We start from the raw sequence: 17,229 nt of genomic DNA, 5'->3' as shown, positions 1-17,229 counted from the left end.
TAATTTGCTTGTAATTTGCTCTTCTCTTACTCTTTTGGGATTTAATTGCCTGCTTTTTTTCTACTCATTCTTCTTTAGGTGCAAAAAAGGCACAACTTCCTGCCACATTACATGAGTCCTCAGAGCAAGTGACTGTGTAATGACATTCAGTAATGCGTTATAAGACATTAAGTAATACATTAATGCATGTCTTCCAGCACTGTTCCTTTTAAAGTTCATAGTTCTTTTTAACTAATTAAATATCGGGGTGGTGTCGGTATGTACCTGTTTATCTTGCTGTCTGTATTATGTAGTTTTCCACCTTTGCCAATAAAGTGGTGTTTTTTTTGTTTTGTTTGTTTTTTTTTAAACTGGTCAATTTTGATAGAGAAAATTTTCCTCAACAAAAGCCTGAATGGTGTGCTTCAGGTAAACTGGGCCACCGCCACTTGAAAAAAGTAGTCCTTAAATTCTTTTGTTTTGAAGACTGAGGAAATAGAATGATGATATACTATCCTTAAAGTAACTCTTGTTACCAAATTCTGTCTTTTGGTTTCTTGTAGATCCTAATTATCTCATGGCTAATGAACGCATGAACCTGATGAATATGGCTAAGCTGAGTATAAAGGGGTTGATTGAATCAGCGCTTAATCTGGGCAGGACACTGGACTCTGACTATGCACCGCTTCAGCAGTTCTTTGTAGTGATGGAACATTGCCTTAAACATGGCTTGAAAGGTAAGAATGTTACAGCTGACTTCTCTGTGGTTGTGTACAGGGGATGTGAGTGACAAGAATCATTTTGTTTTAAAAAAAACTTTTTAATTATATGTACCAACTTAGACTAAATAAAAGACTGATACTATATTGCTACATTTTTCTTAAGCATTGCTGTTAAAATGATCAGTTTTGTAGGTAAATAACAGTGCAATCCCTTTGGAATTACACAGTGCCTCCTATGTGATTACATTAATCAGTCATGATTGATGTTCTGGCCAGAGGCATTCATTCTAGCAGTAATGGTGAAAAAATTGATCCTTAAGCAACATAAGACACAGACATGGTGTAACTGAAAATGTGACTTCAGAATGTCACACGTTATGGCGTCTTAGTGCTGTCCTTGTAGTAAATAAAATAAAATGGGCTAGACCTCAGGTGTGCCAGAGCAGCGCTCAGCCACAAGGGGGACAAGGAATCTTAGCGTAAAGTCACCTATCTTTTTGCCCCTCTGAACCTAAGTGCTGCTGGGGCTGAGCCAATCCCCATCGCAAGTTTGAGTAGCTTCAAGACTGCTCTTAACTTATGCCAGTGGATGCCATTTCCCATTGTTCTGCCAACCAGGATTGCTCAAGTGCATTGTGCTCCAGGATATTCACAGTGCCATCAGGGCCAGAAATGGCTGATGTTGGACTGGCCACGTCAGTCCACAGTTAAGAGAATCTTCAGCTGCTTTTGTAAGGCAGTTTTAAAGTCCTCTTGTCACTGAGGATCTGACCCGCTGGAGTCCCATCCCTGATAAAAGAATAAAAATGTTTCATGCACCAAGCCAAAGTACCTGTACTTCTTAAAGGAGCCAACACAGATGTGCTGTATTATTATGTGGTATATGTGTGTCTTTTTTTTTCTTAATGTTGGGGAAACATTTGAACTGATGTATTTTTTCCAGCCACTGTTTAAATTTACTTTTTCCAAAACCTAAAGGACAAATCTTCAAAAGGTATGTACACAATTTCATGTGCACCAGAGTTGCATAGTGGAACTTCGTTGTGCGTGCACATATCCAAAATTACATGCGTGGTTGGCAGTTTGACATTAAAAGCCAATATTATTAATTACCAGCACACTTTATATTTTTAAGTGAGCACTTTTTAAGCATGTTACATTAGTTGAATGATCATTGGATTAAAAAAATCTTCTCTAAAATGACCCCAACAGAAGAGACTTAAGAATTCTGAAAATAGATAGTAAAGGGATTTTGACTTCCCTTTCATGGAGGGAGTTCCACAGAAAAGGCCGTGACACTGGGCGGCCCAGCCTCTGGTCTGATTTAAATATAATTTTGGAACGATTAAGAAAGACTGTCCATTTTTCTTTGTTGATCTGGGACAGTATAAATTGAAAAAATATGCTCGTGGGCATGATCATCTCTATGGAGTGTATAGAGTTGTCTTGCACAGATTCTTTTAACTTTTAAAGCCATTTTTCAAATGTGGATTGAATACAATTAAATAGGAACTGTTGCTGAGTGGTTGGTGAGGAAAAATTCTTATGATTTCCTAACTTTCTGTTCTTCTTCATGCATTGGAAATGTAGTATTGTTCCTTTTGCTTACTGTAACCTTATCAGCTTTTCTCATTTGTTTTGTTAAGTTGGTAAACTTTAGGGGTTGTGTGGCTTAAACCCGAAATGCACCTTTTAAAATGGGCAAGCAGTGTGTATTTGACTTCATAATCTGTACACATAATCAAAAGTGGACAAATGTTAAACAATCTTCACTGATTTGACTGCCTTTGCGAAATATTGTTACTTTCTTGAATCGAAAATTGCAATTGCTTTGAAAAATCGACAGGAGGTTGTCTAAATTCCCTACAGCTTCTGTAAGTACCTCCTGCACTTCTGTTTTAGTGGCTTATTATAGTGCAGTATTTACTGAATTAGTCATTCTTATGCTGGTTATAGCAGCAGTATGCTTGGAGGATTATTTTTCAACAGTAGAAGAGCATCAGCATTGCAAAGTGGTGCTATAGTGCAGGTTTATTAAATTAACTTGTCCAGTCAGCAGTAAGTGAACAGATTTCCACGGTGAGTGTGGATGTCTAAATTATTAACTTTTGCTTTCACATTAAAAACAGAAACAAACTAGTTTATGGTAGTTATGGTTATGAAAATAACCTGCTTAAGTAACCTGAATATAAATCAACGCAGTATTGTCTACCCAACTCTGCAGAAAGACGGCTTCCTTACTTTGAGTGCTGTCCATATCTTTGGCGTTAATGAATTTTGGATCAGTTTCACTGCTGCTGTTTAGAAGCCTGTGAATAGTTGTGAAATTGTCAACCAAATTCATTTCATGCTGTTGCTGCTTGAGAAAGCTATGAGCAGGAATGGAGGCAGGCATTGGGGAGAGACAGGAAGAGGGGTAGAGCAGTGAAGACCCTACCTTCTTGGAGGCTGCAGAGGTGAGTAAAGGGACAGAAAGCTTCTCTCATCCAGTAGCTAGAGGGGATGGAGTTGTTACTTACTAGCAAAGATGCTGATCTGACAGATAGAGCCACCCCACACCCTGAAGAAAGGCCCATGACAGCATCCTGATAGAAATTCTAGCCCAGCAGTTGGTACTGGTGATGAGGCTAAGATGCTAATCTGGAAGTTGTCCCTGGCTCTCTCAGATGGGCCCCAAGTACCATATTTGGTATCTGCCTTTGCTTGGTAAGTGTCCGTTTCAAGCTCTGAGCAAGTGCAGTGTCCTTATATACTGATACCAATATCTCATGTGCTTGAAAACATAAAAAGCAATCAGTCATACTTACTACTTGCCCAGTGTGTAATTTTCTGTTTCTGAATCTATCCCTGAACCAGCTATTTACAAGACGATAAATATGAAGGGCAGGAGAGTATTGCCAGTAATAATTCTGAAAACAGAACTTTCTACAGATCTGGACTGGAGTGCCCTCCTATAGCAGATCGCGGCATGACTGGCACACCTGCCTCAGTTTTCCTCCAGAGTCCCCAGAAATAGTTTACGGAGCCGTCCCAAGTATAAATATAGTCCGTGTGGGGTTCATTTATTACAAAAGTTCCATGCACATAAATTATAACAAAGGTCTCACAACCATAGTTCAGATTTCTCCCAGATTAGTCCAAATGGTACATTCAGTATATAGCTCCAGCATCCTTCCCCATGCTCTGGCTCTCCAGCACAGCCCTTCCAGCTGGTGTGCAAACCTGCCCTTCCCAGTGGGAACCCCCACAGCACCTCTGCAGGGAGCATCCCTTACTCCCCCTGAGCCTGTCATGATTCCTCTGGGCTCAGGTCTCTGGCCTTGGAGATGTCAGTAGATAAGTTGCTCCCCTGCTATCAGCCCTCTCCAGCTTAGAGCCAGCAGGCAATTCCTTCTGCTGCTGCTCCTGCCTTCAGCCTCTTCCAGTGATAGCTCTCTGGCTTGGGGACACCAGCCAGCAAACCCCTCTTGCTGCTCTCCCACCTTCAGCCTTCTCCTATATCCCAAACATATAGTCTCTTGTCAATTCCTCCCCCTTCCTTCAGAGGGAGGGCCTTCAGAGAGCTTTCTGCTCTCTGCAGCTTTCCTCAAGAGACCTCCTTCCATCTCCTGACTGACTCGCATCAGGGCTTTCCCTGACCACATAGCGCCAAGGTGCTATCCTGCCCCCTTAATTTGCCAAATGGAGCCCCTGTGTTGGCACAGGGGAGCTGGAACTGCTTCATTCACAGGGGCCAGCCACCCTGGATCAGTCTCATAGCTGGTTTTAGTTCCATTTTGAATGAATTTGCCAATGTATTTTATGTCTGTACTGGCTTAGAAAAAACTAATGTTCTATTTATATCTTCTTGTTCTAGCCAAGAAGACTTTTCTTGGACAAAATAAGTCATTTTGGGGACCACTGGAGCTGGTAGAGAAGCTTGTTCCTGAAGCTGGAGAGATCACAGCAAGTGTTAAAGATCTGCCAGGGCTTAAGTAAGTGAAATCCTGGGTATATCTACACCTCAGTGAAACACTTGTGGCTGGCCCGTGTCAGCTGACTCAGACTTGCAGGGCTCAAAGCTGCAAGGCAATAAAATTGCAGTGTAGATGTTCAGGCTGAGGCCTGGGCTATGGGACCCAGCGAGCGGGGAGGGCCCCAGGGCCTGGGCTCCAGCTAGAGCCCAAATATCAACACTGCAACTTTATAGCCCCACAGCCCAAACGCTGCAAGCCTGAATCAGCTGACATGGGCCAGCTGCTGATGTGTTGTTGCAGTGGAGACCTGTCCGCTGATCTGTTGCTTTCCAGGTAAAATCATAGAAGCATAGGTTCAGAAGGGACCACAAGGGTCATCTTGTTTAACTCCTTCACGAGATGCAGGATTTGTTGTATCTAAACCATCCGAGACAGATGGCTATCCTGCCTGTTTTTGAAAACCTCCAGTGAAGGAACTTCCACAACCTCCCTAGGCAGTCTGTTCCATTGTCCTACGGTTCTGACAGCTAGGAAGCTTTTCCCAAGATTTAATCTAAATCTGCTGTGCTGTAGTTTGAACCCACTGTCTCGTCTTGCCCTCTGTGACAAGAGAACGACTTGTCTTCATCTTTTTTATGGCAGCCTTTCAAAGATTTGAAGATCGCTATCATATCCCCCCTTAATCTCCTCTTTTCCAACCTAAACGTATCCAGAGCCTTTAGCCTTTGTACATATGGTTTGTGTGCCATCCCTTTGATCATCTTTGTCGCTTGCTTCTGGATCCTTTCCAGTTTCTCCACATCCTTTCTATATATTGGTGACCAAAATTGGACACGGTACTCGGTGCTGGCTAGGCCTCAGCTGGAACAGAGCGGTACTATCACTTCCTGTGACTTGCATGCTGTGCCTCTGTTAATGCAACCCAAAATTGCATTTGCTTTTTTTTTGCAGCAGCATCATTGCATTATTGACTCAATACTGTAAGCTTCAATTGTAGGTAAGAGATGAAAGTGAAAGCAATTGTAAGGGCATTATCTGCAGCTTCTAACCAAAACAACCAAAGGAATGAGTTGTGGAGAGGATGTTTTCTTGTTATAAAAGAGCAAGGGGGCTTCCTGAACAACTGCCCACTTAGTACTGGCAGTAAATGAATGATGTGCGGAGGGACTAGAAACAGGCCTTATTGAATCTCTTTCACTCTTGCTCAAGAAGAGTAGCATCAAAGGGGAAGGGTTGAAAAAAGAGAGAACATTAGATAGGAATTTTCTGTCTTATCCTGGAACATTGGAGATACAGAGGTGATTTACTTTAACAATTTTTTTCTTTTAGTTTAAATAAAAAGAAGACCGGGACTAAGAATTAAGATTTCTTAGTTCAGAGAGGAGATGAATAGGTGACATGAGAGAGACATAAAATAACAAAGCACATAGAAAAAGTGTCTCCTGTATTCATAATTGAGGCTCTAATCCTGAAAATTATTCCATGTGTCTAGAGGCTCATGCCCCCTGATTTCACTGGATCTCTATGCAGAGTCTGCCTGCCTGGTACCGCTTGTAGGATCAGGGTGTATGTGCTGAGATGGTCAAGCCAGAGATTTTATTTGCTCTTTCCTTTTATCAAAGAACAAGGGGACAAACAATAAAATTAAATGGCAACAACATTAAAACTGATTAACCAAAAAAACCCAACGTTTGTACACATGTAAACTGATGGCACTCATTGCCACAAAATGTTACTAAGACGCAGAGCACTGTAGGATTAAAAAAGGACACTTATAAGGATAACAATAATACCTTAGGTTACACTAACTGGAATAAGAAAATAAAGTCGTCCACATGGTTTTTGATACCAGCCAATTGACTAAGTATTGGGAGCTGAAAAGAAATTTCCCTCCAATCATGCTACTGCTCATATGGGGGATTTACACCTTCCTTTGAAGCATGGAGTACTGGCTGCTGTAGAGAATACCAGACTAGGTGAGCCGCCACTCTGTTCTAGCGTGTCAATCTATGTTTCCATGTATGCTTCACCTGCTGGCATAAATGGGAAGAGAAAGTGTGAAAGATTAAATATCAGAACCATAAAACATTCTTGTTTGTGTTTAGAACATTCCCTAGCATTGAGAGAACTATATGTAATCAATACTCCAAATCCCCCCTCTAGCTGTTGAACAGACTGAGGATTGATTATCTGAGATATTTGAGCACCTGCACTGTGTTAAAGTCCAGAATGAGTGTGGTTGAATTGCTGTATTAACTTGCCTAGTATAACAATTGCATTTGACTCAGGAAGTCCCCATTTCTGTACCATGTCCCATTACCTGATTTCTCTGAATATTTCTAATAATCTTTGTCTAGATAATTATTGCTAGCTCTTTGCAGAAACAGCACCCAAAAGGAGAGAAAAGGGAAGATGGGAAATGGAAGACAAATGATTGCCTGGATAAACACTGTATGTGGGCACTTGTAGTTTTCCACCCACAGAAATTGCTCAAAGTTGGAACTTTGAGATAATGTGTAGATTGCAGAGATTTCAAGCAGAGTAAAAATTTAAAGCCTTGTGTGAATATGTGCATTATAACATGAGTAATTTCTTTGTTTTGTTTCTGGGCTTTGGTAGGACACCTGCAGGTAGAGGAAGAGCCTGGCTTCGCTTGGCCTTAATGCAGAAGAAGCTTTCAGAATACATGAAAGCCTTGATTAACAGAAAGGATCTTCTCAGGTGAGCAATTCCTTCTCTCTTGCATCTGAGAGTTTTGTTTCACTCTCTGTCCTCAGGTGACGTTGGTCCATTGCTCTCAAAGGACATTTTATTACTCTGCAACACCGGAATAATGGTTATACTTGTATTTGTGTTTTGGGACAGTGGCAGTGGTGAAATCTAGAGCTTGTTTTAAGTGATGAGATACTGTTCAGCTTTCTGCTTGTAATGCAAAAGCACCTTTCACTGTTACAATAACAGCATGCAAAAAATTCAAACATTTCATTTATTATAAGGAGGTTCTGTAGCATAGGTAATTGGAGTAAGGGGTCTGTATAGTGGAGAGGCAGTGTTGTCCAGTCCATAGGGCGCAGGGCAAGGAATCGGGAGACCTGGACTTTTTTTTTATTTAGACTTTGGGCAAGTCACTTCATTTCTCTGTACCTACATTTCCCCATCTGTAAAATGGGAATTGTCACGGGGTGCACCATTCACCACTTGTCTGGCGCCTCCTAGTCACTCTGGGGATTAACTCTCGAGGTTGACGCCACCTTCCGTGGTTTGCACGCCATTGCTCGCTCTCTCTCTGCTCTGCAGCCTCTCTCTCATTCCAGGAACTGGAGTGTCCTCTTCTTGACTCAGCCCTCCAGCTAGGTCACTCAGCATTCCCCCCTTCCAGGGTACAGTCCTTCAATTCTCTGTCACTCCCACAGTGAAACAAGCAGTCTTCCCATTCACTGCCCTGCCGCTGCCACTGCCCCAGTGATGGGTAGGGGAACCCGGGCCTGCCCTCTACTCTGGGTTCCAGCCCAGGGACTTGGCAACACGCAGCCAAGGTCTGCTCAGTCCCCAATTTTGTTGCTTACTACCTGGGGTACTTCCTACTCTTCTGGCTCACCATTCCTTCTCCCAGGGTCTGCCAGTTTCACCACTTCCTCCTCTCAGGGAGGAACTGCTGCCTATACACTTCTGCAGCCTCCAAACTCTCCTCCCTCTTCCCAGGGACTGACTACCCTTTTCCAGCAGCCCAGCCCCTGTATGTAGCCAGTTTCCTGGCTTTATAGGCCCCACCTCTTCCTTCCCAGCTGAGCCTATTTACAATCAATCCCTGCTCTCTGGTTCTTCTTCCAGGGGTAGCCTGAGGAGTTAATAGGCCTGCTTGGCCACCTTAATCCCTTCAAGTCCTGTGTGGGGTAGACACCCCATCGCAGGAGTAATGACACTTGTTCATCTTTGTAAAGTGCTTTGAGATCTGTGGATGAAAAGCACTAAGTAGTAATGTATAATTGCATGCATATTTTTCTTAATTATATAAGATTTTAGAATATTTGGTTTTATGAATATGCATTTTCTAATTCCCTCAATTATCTTGAGTGGGGGTGTGGAAGCTTAAAATTACCACTGGGGAAATACAGGGTGGTCTAGTGTCAGAGGTGAGGTCTGTGAGAGAGAAATATTAGGGTGTGTAATACTTTTTAAAGTTAATATCAGTTTAGTATTCATGACTCTTTTGCTTTTGAATTGAAAAATAATTGAGCGATATTACATCAGTCAAAGCTGGATATCTGAGACCTGTGTACAGTAACTTGCCATGTGCAGGACACGCCCGCAGAGCTATCAAGCCTCCCTTACGTTGGGCCTTTGTCTCACGTTCATGGTTTACCAAATTGAGAGGTCTTCCTGTCTAGACCTCTCTCAGGTCAGAGCAGCAGTGTGTTGATAGAGCCATGTTTGCTGTACAGCAGATACACAGATTGTTGGCTATTGGCCAGCCTTCTAACTAGGTGCAAGGGGAGGTGTTAACACTTTATTGTTGTCTTAGAAGATCACAAGGCAGGAGAGTAGTGGGGTAATAGGGCGTCTCTTCAAACTTGAACTGCTTTTTAAAGGTTTTATTGATACAACACTTTATACTCTCTCTTTTGGTGTATCTTACAGTGAATTTTACGAGCCTAATGCTCTCATAATGGAAGAAGAAGGTCACATAATTGCTGGCCTCCTAGTAGGGTTGAATGTCATTGATGCAAACTTCTGCATGAAAGGAGAAGACTTGGATTCACAGGTATTGGATATTAATATGAATACCTAGCTCTTATATGTATTTCTGGGGTGAACTGCACTCAGTAAAATGATGCTGGTTTTTAATTTGTATAGTTTTAGATGATACCAATTAGTTAGTTAAATGAAGGGAATGCTGTAAGTTTGCTTTTGGAGTTGTATTGGCTACAAATGGTGAAACTGGGTTTTGCAGGACTTTAAATATTTTCTTACTGTTTTCTTTGCTGCTGGTTTTGTTTTATTCTACTTTCCTCCTACTTTATATTTGCCAGTGGAGGTGAATGAACCTTTGTACGTGGTTAGTCATTTAGATGTAGCAACTCATTTTACATGAAAATGCTGACAGAACACTTTCCCCTGCTACCTGCTGTGCAGCAGTGAGCTGCCTCTCTCTCCGGCCTAGTGCCACTGCCTCTGTTCCTTTTGTTCCTTTTTTTTTTTTTTTAAATGACCAGCCTGAGAAACCATCCCTTCGGTTTCTTTGCTGCTGCTCCTCATTGTGATGTGCATATAGGCCACAAACAGCAGAGTGAAACTTACTATAAGGCAAAGGATGAGGAAGTGAAAACTGAGAAATGAAGCTGGGGAAGAGAAGCGAAAAAGAGGAGCAAGGGTGCTTCTCTGACTGAGGTCAGGAGTATTAGTTTTTCCAGAAACTGTGTGTCAGGAAACTTTTTATAGCTGTTAACAAAAGGGAAGTAAGTTAATATGCATGTCTGATTCAGCTTACGTGGCTGGTGTGTATAGGAGTGTGTTGATCAAGATCTGCTGTCTTTCCTTCCTTCTAGTAGTCAACTTGCACTACAAAGAGTAGCAAGTTAATCTTTCACTTGAGCTAATCCTTGTTTTTATCAGTTCTAGGTAGATTGTCGGTATAATTAATTTATCCTAGATTGTAAATAATAAGAAATGCACTGATCTTATAAACACACCAATGACACTGAAATTGTGTAGGTAAAATGAATGTAATATTTAGGAAGTTATAGAGCCATATGTAAAATACTAAAATCTTCTTTTGTAGGTTGGAGTTATTGATTTTTCAATGTACTTGAAGGATGGGAACAGCAGTAAGGGCAATGAAGGGTAAGTTCAAAGGGAAACTGTGTGCTTTTTTTCTTTGAGTTATTTGTTTGGTTTTGAGTAGTATTTATTACAAGTTGCCCCATAACCCTGTCGTTTTAATTAAAACAGTGCAGTCATGCTGAATTCCATTTTTGTTCTAATTATAATTCTGGGATGCAAATTAGAAAGCTACCAAAGGGAAAAACAGGAAAGCATGCAAAATGTTGGGTGGGGAGGTCTTCAGTTTCTAGCATTAGAAGAGGATGCATATGAAATAAATCCTCCATGGTGTAAATGAACCTGAATGTACTTATGGGGTTAGTCTGAGTTCTTGTACCTGCATATATGCATGTAGATGTATAACACTGTATAGGAACAGGAGATGGAAAAATACAGGGGGATACAATACATATAAATATGGCTTGCTGTAGTTCTGAAGTGCACTAAATGCTCTTCTTCATAGATCAGAAGTTCTATCATTTTCCATTCATTTGGTGTTACCTTGATTCTTCAGAGTGAGAGTCTACACTTTCCTCTATATTTGTCATTTTTGAAAATTAATTTGTTTTTATTTAACTTTTCATGCTGGAAATGCATGAAACAAAGTTTGTTTTCAGCTTTTGTTGAGTAGGTCATGAAGAGATTATTTTATTTTGTTAAGCGTGAATGCAGCATGCAGAACAATACCGGTATTTGTTCATATGAATTTTCTCATGCCAATCAAAATGTCTTCCTTGATTGATTTGGGCATTCAGTCGTGCAGGTTATGCAAACTTTGTCCTGCTAAAGGTTGTACTGACAACTTGTCTGAAGTCCAAGAGCTGTAACTAATTTATATAAAGGCATAGATCACAACTACTCTCATCTGTCAAAATACATATGTGTCACATGGGCTCTACAGGACTGAGTATGAATTCCTCCATCACAATCCAAACAGCCTTCTGCTCAGGTACAGATAGTTCTTAGATAGCAATGTTGGCTGAACTGATCTGTCTACTCGAAGAACATTAAAGATGAATATCCTTGACTTTAGAATGTGAAGGTGAGAGATGGGAGCAAAGAGAAATGTTTTTTTCTCTCTCTCCTCTCTTCTTCACCTGCTGAATGATCCCACTCTATATTCTTCTTTTAGCTCCATAAGCATTTGCAGTGACAGCTTGCCTGTGTTACCTCTGCCTCAGACAGCCCCTACATGATGGAACCACTTATGCTCCCTGCCAGGAATCCCCCACCTTCAGAGACAACCTAAACAGGTCAAGGTGGAGGGGAGACATTCTTGGTAGGGAAGATTGGGTGAGGTAGAACTAGCTCTGCCTGGTAGTCCTGGCCTTTCTTCTTAGTGGTAACAGGCCTTCCCTTCTGTAAAGAACAATTGCCCCCTAAGGCCTTAGGGAAACACCACAGAACTGACAAGTGTCTGAAGGATTAGAGATGAGTTGGCTGTGGGCTGTGTTTTAGCCAGTCCTGTAGTAGCATGAGACAATTGTTGTTTGTAGGTTGGCAGAGAACTGTATATCAGGAAGCATTGAATATTCACGGTGTCTGTTTTCCAGAGATGGTCAAATTACTGCTATTCTGGACCAGAAAAATTATGTAGAAGAACTGAATAGACACTTAAGGTAACAAGATCTTTTCTATTATGGTATGATCTAAGGGACACAGAGTGATTGTTTTATTTTTAAAGTAACCAGTAGTTTTTTCTCTTTAATTTGACAGTGCCACTGTCAACAATCTGCAGGCAAAGGTGGATGCTTTAGAAAAATCCAACACTAAACTCACTGAGGAGGTAGGTGTAACAGAAATTTCTGCATCTTCATTGCCCTGTAGAATCCAGAAATAAGGCAGAAGTGATATGACTCCTGAATTAAATTGTAACGACAATTGTTAAAGGTGAACTGGAAAGCTGAAATGGAAACTGAGTTATAAACAGAATTGCATTTTGTTGCCACTAACTAGACAGTGAAGGACCCTCAGCAAAAGAATACTTTTTAAAAATGAACTATTAAAAACACATTTTCTCCTCTTTAAAGTCTTATTGATACTTTCTGCTTATTGGAAGGTGTCCCAAAATGCTTTGTTCTGTATGTATGAACCCAAGCCATATAATTTATAGTACTGTAGTTAGACTTCTTGGCTTGTTACCATGCAACATTTTGATTTAAAAACAAAACCAAAAAAATCTCAGAATGATACAGAATTATCATGGCACACAGTAAATGGATTAAAAGCTGGCTAACTGATAGGTCTCAAAATGTAATTGTAAGTGGGGAATCATCATCAACCAAGTGGTTTTTCTAGTGGAGTGTCACATGGATCGGTTGTAGGCCTTACATTGTTTACCATATTTTTTCAATGACCTGGAAAAATACCATAAAATCATCACTGATAAAGTTTGCAGATGACACAAAAAATTGGGGGAGTAGTATATAATGAAGAGGACAGGTCACTGATAAAGTGATCTGAATTACTTGGTAAGCTGGGCGCAAGCAAACAATGCATTTTAATATGGCCAAATATATACATCTAGGAACTAAGAATGTAGGCCATGCTTATAAGATGGGGAATCTATTCTTGGAAACAGTGACTCTGAAGAAGATTTGAGGGATATAGTGGATAATCAGATGAACAGGAGCTGCCAGTGTGACGCTGTGGCCGAAAGGGCTAATGTAATCCTTGCATGTTTAAACCGGGACATCTCAAGTAGGAGTAGAGAAATTATTTTATTTCTCAATATTTTGGCACTGGTGCAACCATTGCTGGAATACAATGTCCAGTACTGGTGTTCACAATTGAAGAAGAATGTTGTTAAATGAGAGAGAGCTCAAAGAAAGAGGCACAGGAATGATTAAAGGATTAGAAAACATGCCTTAGACTTGAGGAGCTCAGTCTATTACCATTCTTAGCTTAATGAAGAGAAGGTTAAGGAGTGACTTGCTCACAGTCTGTCAGTACCTATGTAAGATACAAATTGTTGATAATGGGCTCTTCAGTCTGACAAAAAGGTATGACAAGATCCAGTGGTTGGAAGTCAAACTAGACAAATTCAGACTGGAAATAAGGTATAATTTTTTTTAACAGTGAGGGTAAATGATCATTGGATCAATTTACCAAAAATGATGATGGATTCTTCTTCAGTAGCAACTTTTAAATCAAGATTGCATCTTTCTGAAAGATATGGTCTAGTGCATTATTTAGGGGAAGTTTTATGGCTTGTTATACAGGAGTTCAGACTAGATGGTCACAATGGTCTGGTCTGGTCTTGAAACCTGTGAATCTCAGTATTTTCAATGAACTGGGAAATATGAAGAAATTTTCAGAGGATATTGTTGTTCTTTAAAAATGTATTTATGTGGTAAATACCTGCTTCTGTATCAGCTCTTACTCAGTGTCGCCGTAGTGTTAAAGCACGTTGAGATGTAATGATGACTTTTCCTGTATCTGCTCAAAATTTGCTAAATATAAATAAAAAAGTGTCACTCTGCAGAAAACCCCCACAGACTGATCACGGAGGTCAGTCAGTACACTAATCTAGGTATAGCTCATTTGTAAAATTTTTGCTTTATAGTTCACATTAAAGCCAGACTTGTGTTCTAGTCTTCCCAATTCTTCTATAGGCCTCCTGTGTGACTTTGGACAAATCAGTTAATCTCTCTGCCTCAGTTTCCCATCTGTAAAATCTTTCAGTGATGCAATTCCCATACCATGCTTATAGTCCATTTATGTAATAAGGTCTCAACAAACCTATGTTTCAGATACATAGTCTTGCTTATCTGGCTTAGTATATTGAGAGCCCACTCTTCAAACCTGTGGGCTTAACTAACGTAGGCACCTAAATGCTGTAACTGTTAGGTGATTTAAGCACCTAGATGTACTGGCAAATAATTGAGAATTGGTGTTTTTTCGGGGAATAGTGAAATCAGTTGTAACAGTTTTCTGTGTTATGTATTCCCAGTGGCTTCAGTAATGCTGAATGAGTAAATTCCTTTATGTCCACGTACTGCTTAATGATTCAAAAGAACTATATATAGAAGAAAACTGGAGAAGCAGGGGGGGGGGGAGGAGAGAGAAAGAGAGCTCTAAATTAAAGTTCTCCTGTTTTGTTTACAGCTTGCAGTCGCAAACAACAGGATTATAACACTGCAAGAAGAGATGGAACGAGTTAAAGAAGAAAGTTCTTACATCTTGGAAACTAATCGTAAGGTCAGTTCGTGTATGTTATGAATCTTAAAAAACTGGGAATCACACTTCCTTATGCCATTGGCGTACCCATTACCTAACCCCATCTTTTTTCTAAAATCAAAGGGAACTCCATAGAACTATTTCAAAGTTTATACTTAACCAGATAAAAGATGTATCCACTACGGAACCTATTTCTACCTTTTAAAATTATAAAGATATTACATCAGACTTTATAAATTGTTCATACTTAAAATCCTATTATATACATCCTGTGAAAATGGCTAGACTGATTACACGCGATTACATTAAATAACATTTGTTGGCAGAGAGAAATAGTAATTTCACTAGGAAGTTACTGCATTAACTTAAGTGAAGACAACAGATGTTTGTTTGAAAAATGGCAGAAGCAAATCAATGAATATGAGGATTCTGAATGTTTGATTTCCACCTGATTTTTTTCTCTTTGTTAACTCTAGGTAACTAAGCAAGACAGAACTGCAGATGGATTTGCATTGAGTGAAGCACGAAAACAGTTAAAGGAGGAGACTCAGTTACGGCTGGTAAGCTTGGTTTAAACTCAGAATTTGGTAAAATATGAATGTTTTCTGTACTTTCATTGTCTTAACAATCACCTTTTGCAAAGGGTAGGTGTTATGGTCCAGGACCCAAGTAGGGTGATAGTATTCCAAAGTGCCTTGCTTAATAATTATTAATACACTTGCCTAATAACTTCACTTTGTTTTAAAACAATCCTACCAGAAGTAATTTTCCTGCTTTGCAGCAGAATACTTACCAGGTTTGGGTGAACATTACACAGAAAACATGCACTGAGTTTCCATTTTTGTGTTTAAGAAATGTAAATGATATCCTTGAGCCTACAACATGGACACCTGTCAACTGTTGTTATATGTCACATGTGATAAAAGTGGGGAAAATAGTTGAAAAGGGTATTCTTATGAAGTAAGAGGTCTGCAAACATTTCATTAATGAAAAATATAAATTTGGCATTAGAACGGTGAGCCCAAATAGAGCTTTCTGATTGGTTTCCAGTGAAGCCATATACATAGCTATAATACGCAGCTGTTACCATGGCATTTGTTTTCCTTAAATTAATTTCTCAATTCAATTTATGATGGCAATAAGATGTTTGCAGTGCAACATGTGTAATGGTATGTGTTGATGGGGTTGAGGGCAGGGTGGATTATCCATGTTAGTTCAGTTGTGTTCTAGTCAGAAGACCTGTTATAAAACATACATATGTGTTTCAGGATGTGGAAAAAGAACTAGAGGTGCAGATTGGAATGAGACAGGAGATGGAGCTGGCCATGAAGATGCTGGAAAAAGATGTTTGTGAGAAGCAAGATGCACTAGTGGCACTCAGACAGCAACTAGATGATCTCAGGGCACTAAAGCATGAACTCTCCTTCAAGCTGCAGGTAGGGAAGGAAGCCAATGAAATGAAATAGTCCCATTATAGATATGGTATGTGGGAACCAACTATATTGTACAGTCCTACTTTTCTTATCAGAAAGTCATTCATGAGGGAAGAAGAGGATCACTTGTATACCTTTTTCTTTCCCCCGCCCCATCCTTCCCCATCTCCTAACCTCACTATAGATTCCATTTGATTCCCTGCATACTCAGCCTGCATTGAGGCTGACCTTCCTCACTGAGGAAAGCTGAATGTGACTTGGTCTGAAAGCTGTAGAGTTTGTAGAAAGTCAGTCTGTTCTTGGCTCCCTCACGTAGTTGTGTGTTCTGCCAGCGCTACAAGACTGGTTCATGCCTTTTTAAAAGAAAAAAAAATGCTCATCAGATGCAGGGACTTGTGAGAAAAAAGCAACAGCTGATATCTAAACATTTACCTGTTGAATAGCAAGAAGATAGTTTTCTGCTAATACATGGCTGTTTGAGAGTTGTTGGGTAAGGGTGTCTCAGCAGCATGCTACCAGTCACCTAAAACTGTTTTTGCAGCAGCTTGCCTAGCTGGTCAATGTTCAGCAGTTCCACTTCTGTTCCCTTCTTAACATGCTAGAAACTAAAGCGATGGATCTTTCCCAGCACTTTTGGGAGATGTTTGGGTAAGCTCCCTTTCTGCAGCATTTCACTTTTATTAGTGCAAATAACTATGTACAACAGTGTATAATCTCCTATCTCTAGACTGGAGCACAGGTTTTAAGTAACGGTAGAAACAAGGAGCTTGGTGTGGATACAGCAACATTTTCAGCATTGTAGCCTGTGGCTTTATTTCCTAATTTCATTGGCCAATTTAGACTTGGGCTTTCCTCAGTCACAGCCTATATGAGGTTACCTTTTGTGTTCTCTACTGTAACACACACACAATATCACTTGCTGTGCCCAGTTACCTGGTATATAATGATCAAAAAAATAATTTGGATGGGTACAAATTATCGTGGAAAAAGACAGGATTACAAAATCATAGTCCTTATAACTTCTGCATCTGGAAGACAGCATGCAACGTAGCCAAAGTTAGTTCTAAAGAAAAACTCTAATGACCAACCTAAAAGTAAACATATATGCAGAAACTGCATATTTAAAAAACCAAAACCATG

General features: G+C 40.2%; 1 protein-coding gene across 12 annotated transcripts in view; it reads left to right on the top strand.

Moving 5' to 3' along the window:
- Positions 1-17,229, top strand: part of RUFY3 (RUN and FYVE domain containing 3) — a 71,547-nt gene that overhangs the window by 34,899 nt on the left and 19,419 nt on the right. For 7 of the 12 annotated variants that reach the window (XR_010921510.1, XR_010921512.1, XR_010921511.1 and 4 more), the window contains exons 2-11: positions 543-716; positions 4,558-4,675; positions 7,277-7,378; positions 9,296-9,419; positions 10,437-10,498; positions 11,974-12,096; positions 12,194-12,263; positions 14,585-14,677; positions 15,133-15,216; positions 15,925-16,092. Coding sequence is in view for 9 of the 12 variants with exons in the window: in XM_067557020.1 (XP_067413121.1) it covers positions 543-716; positions 4,558-4,675; positions 7,277-7,378; positions 9,296-9,419; positions 10,437-10,498; positions 11,974-12,096; positions 12,194-12,263; positions 14,585-14,677; positions 15,133-15,216; positions 15,925-16,092 (1,118 nt within the window). In the remaining 3 variants the exon portion in view is untranslated. The remainder of the gene's footprint in view (positions 1-542; positions 717-4,557; positions 4,676-7,276; positions 7,379-9,295; positions 9,420-10,436; positions 10,499-11,973; positions 12,097-12,193; positions 12,264-14,584; positions 14,678-15,132; positions 15,217-15,924; positions 16,093-17,229) is intronic. The other 5 variants (XM_067557019.1, XM_067557021.1, XM_067557027.1 and 2 more) reach the window with 1 other exon arrangement.

Source organism: Emydura macquarii, unplaced genomic scaffold, assembly GCF_026122565.2.
Source record: "Emydura macquarii macquarii isolate MOO-44397 ecotype Brisbane River unplaced genomic scaffold, CSIRO-AGI_Emac_v2 contig_1790, whole genome shotgun sequence".
NCBI classification, from domain to species: domain Eukaryota; kingdom Metazoa; phylum Chordata; order Testudines; family Chelidae; genus Emydura; species Emydura macquarii.
Note: the sequence above shows the minus strand (reverse complement) of the source record. Positions and strands in the feature narration are given on the sequence as shown.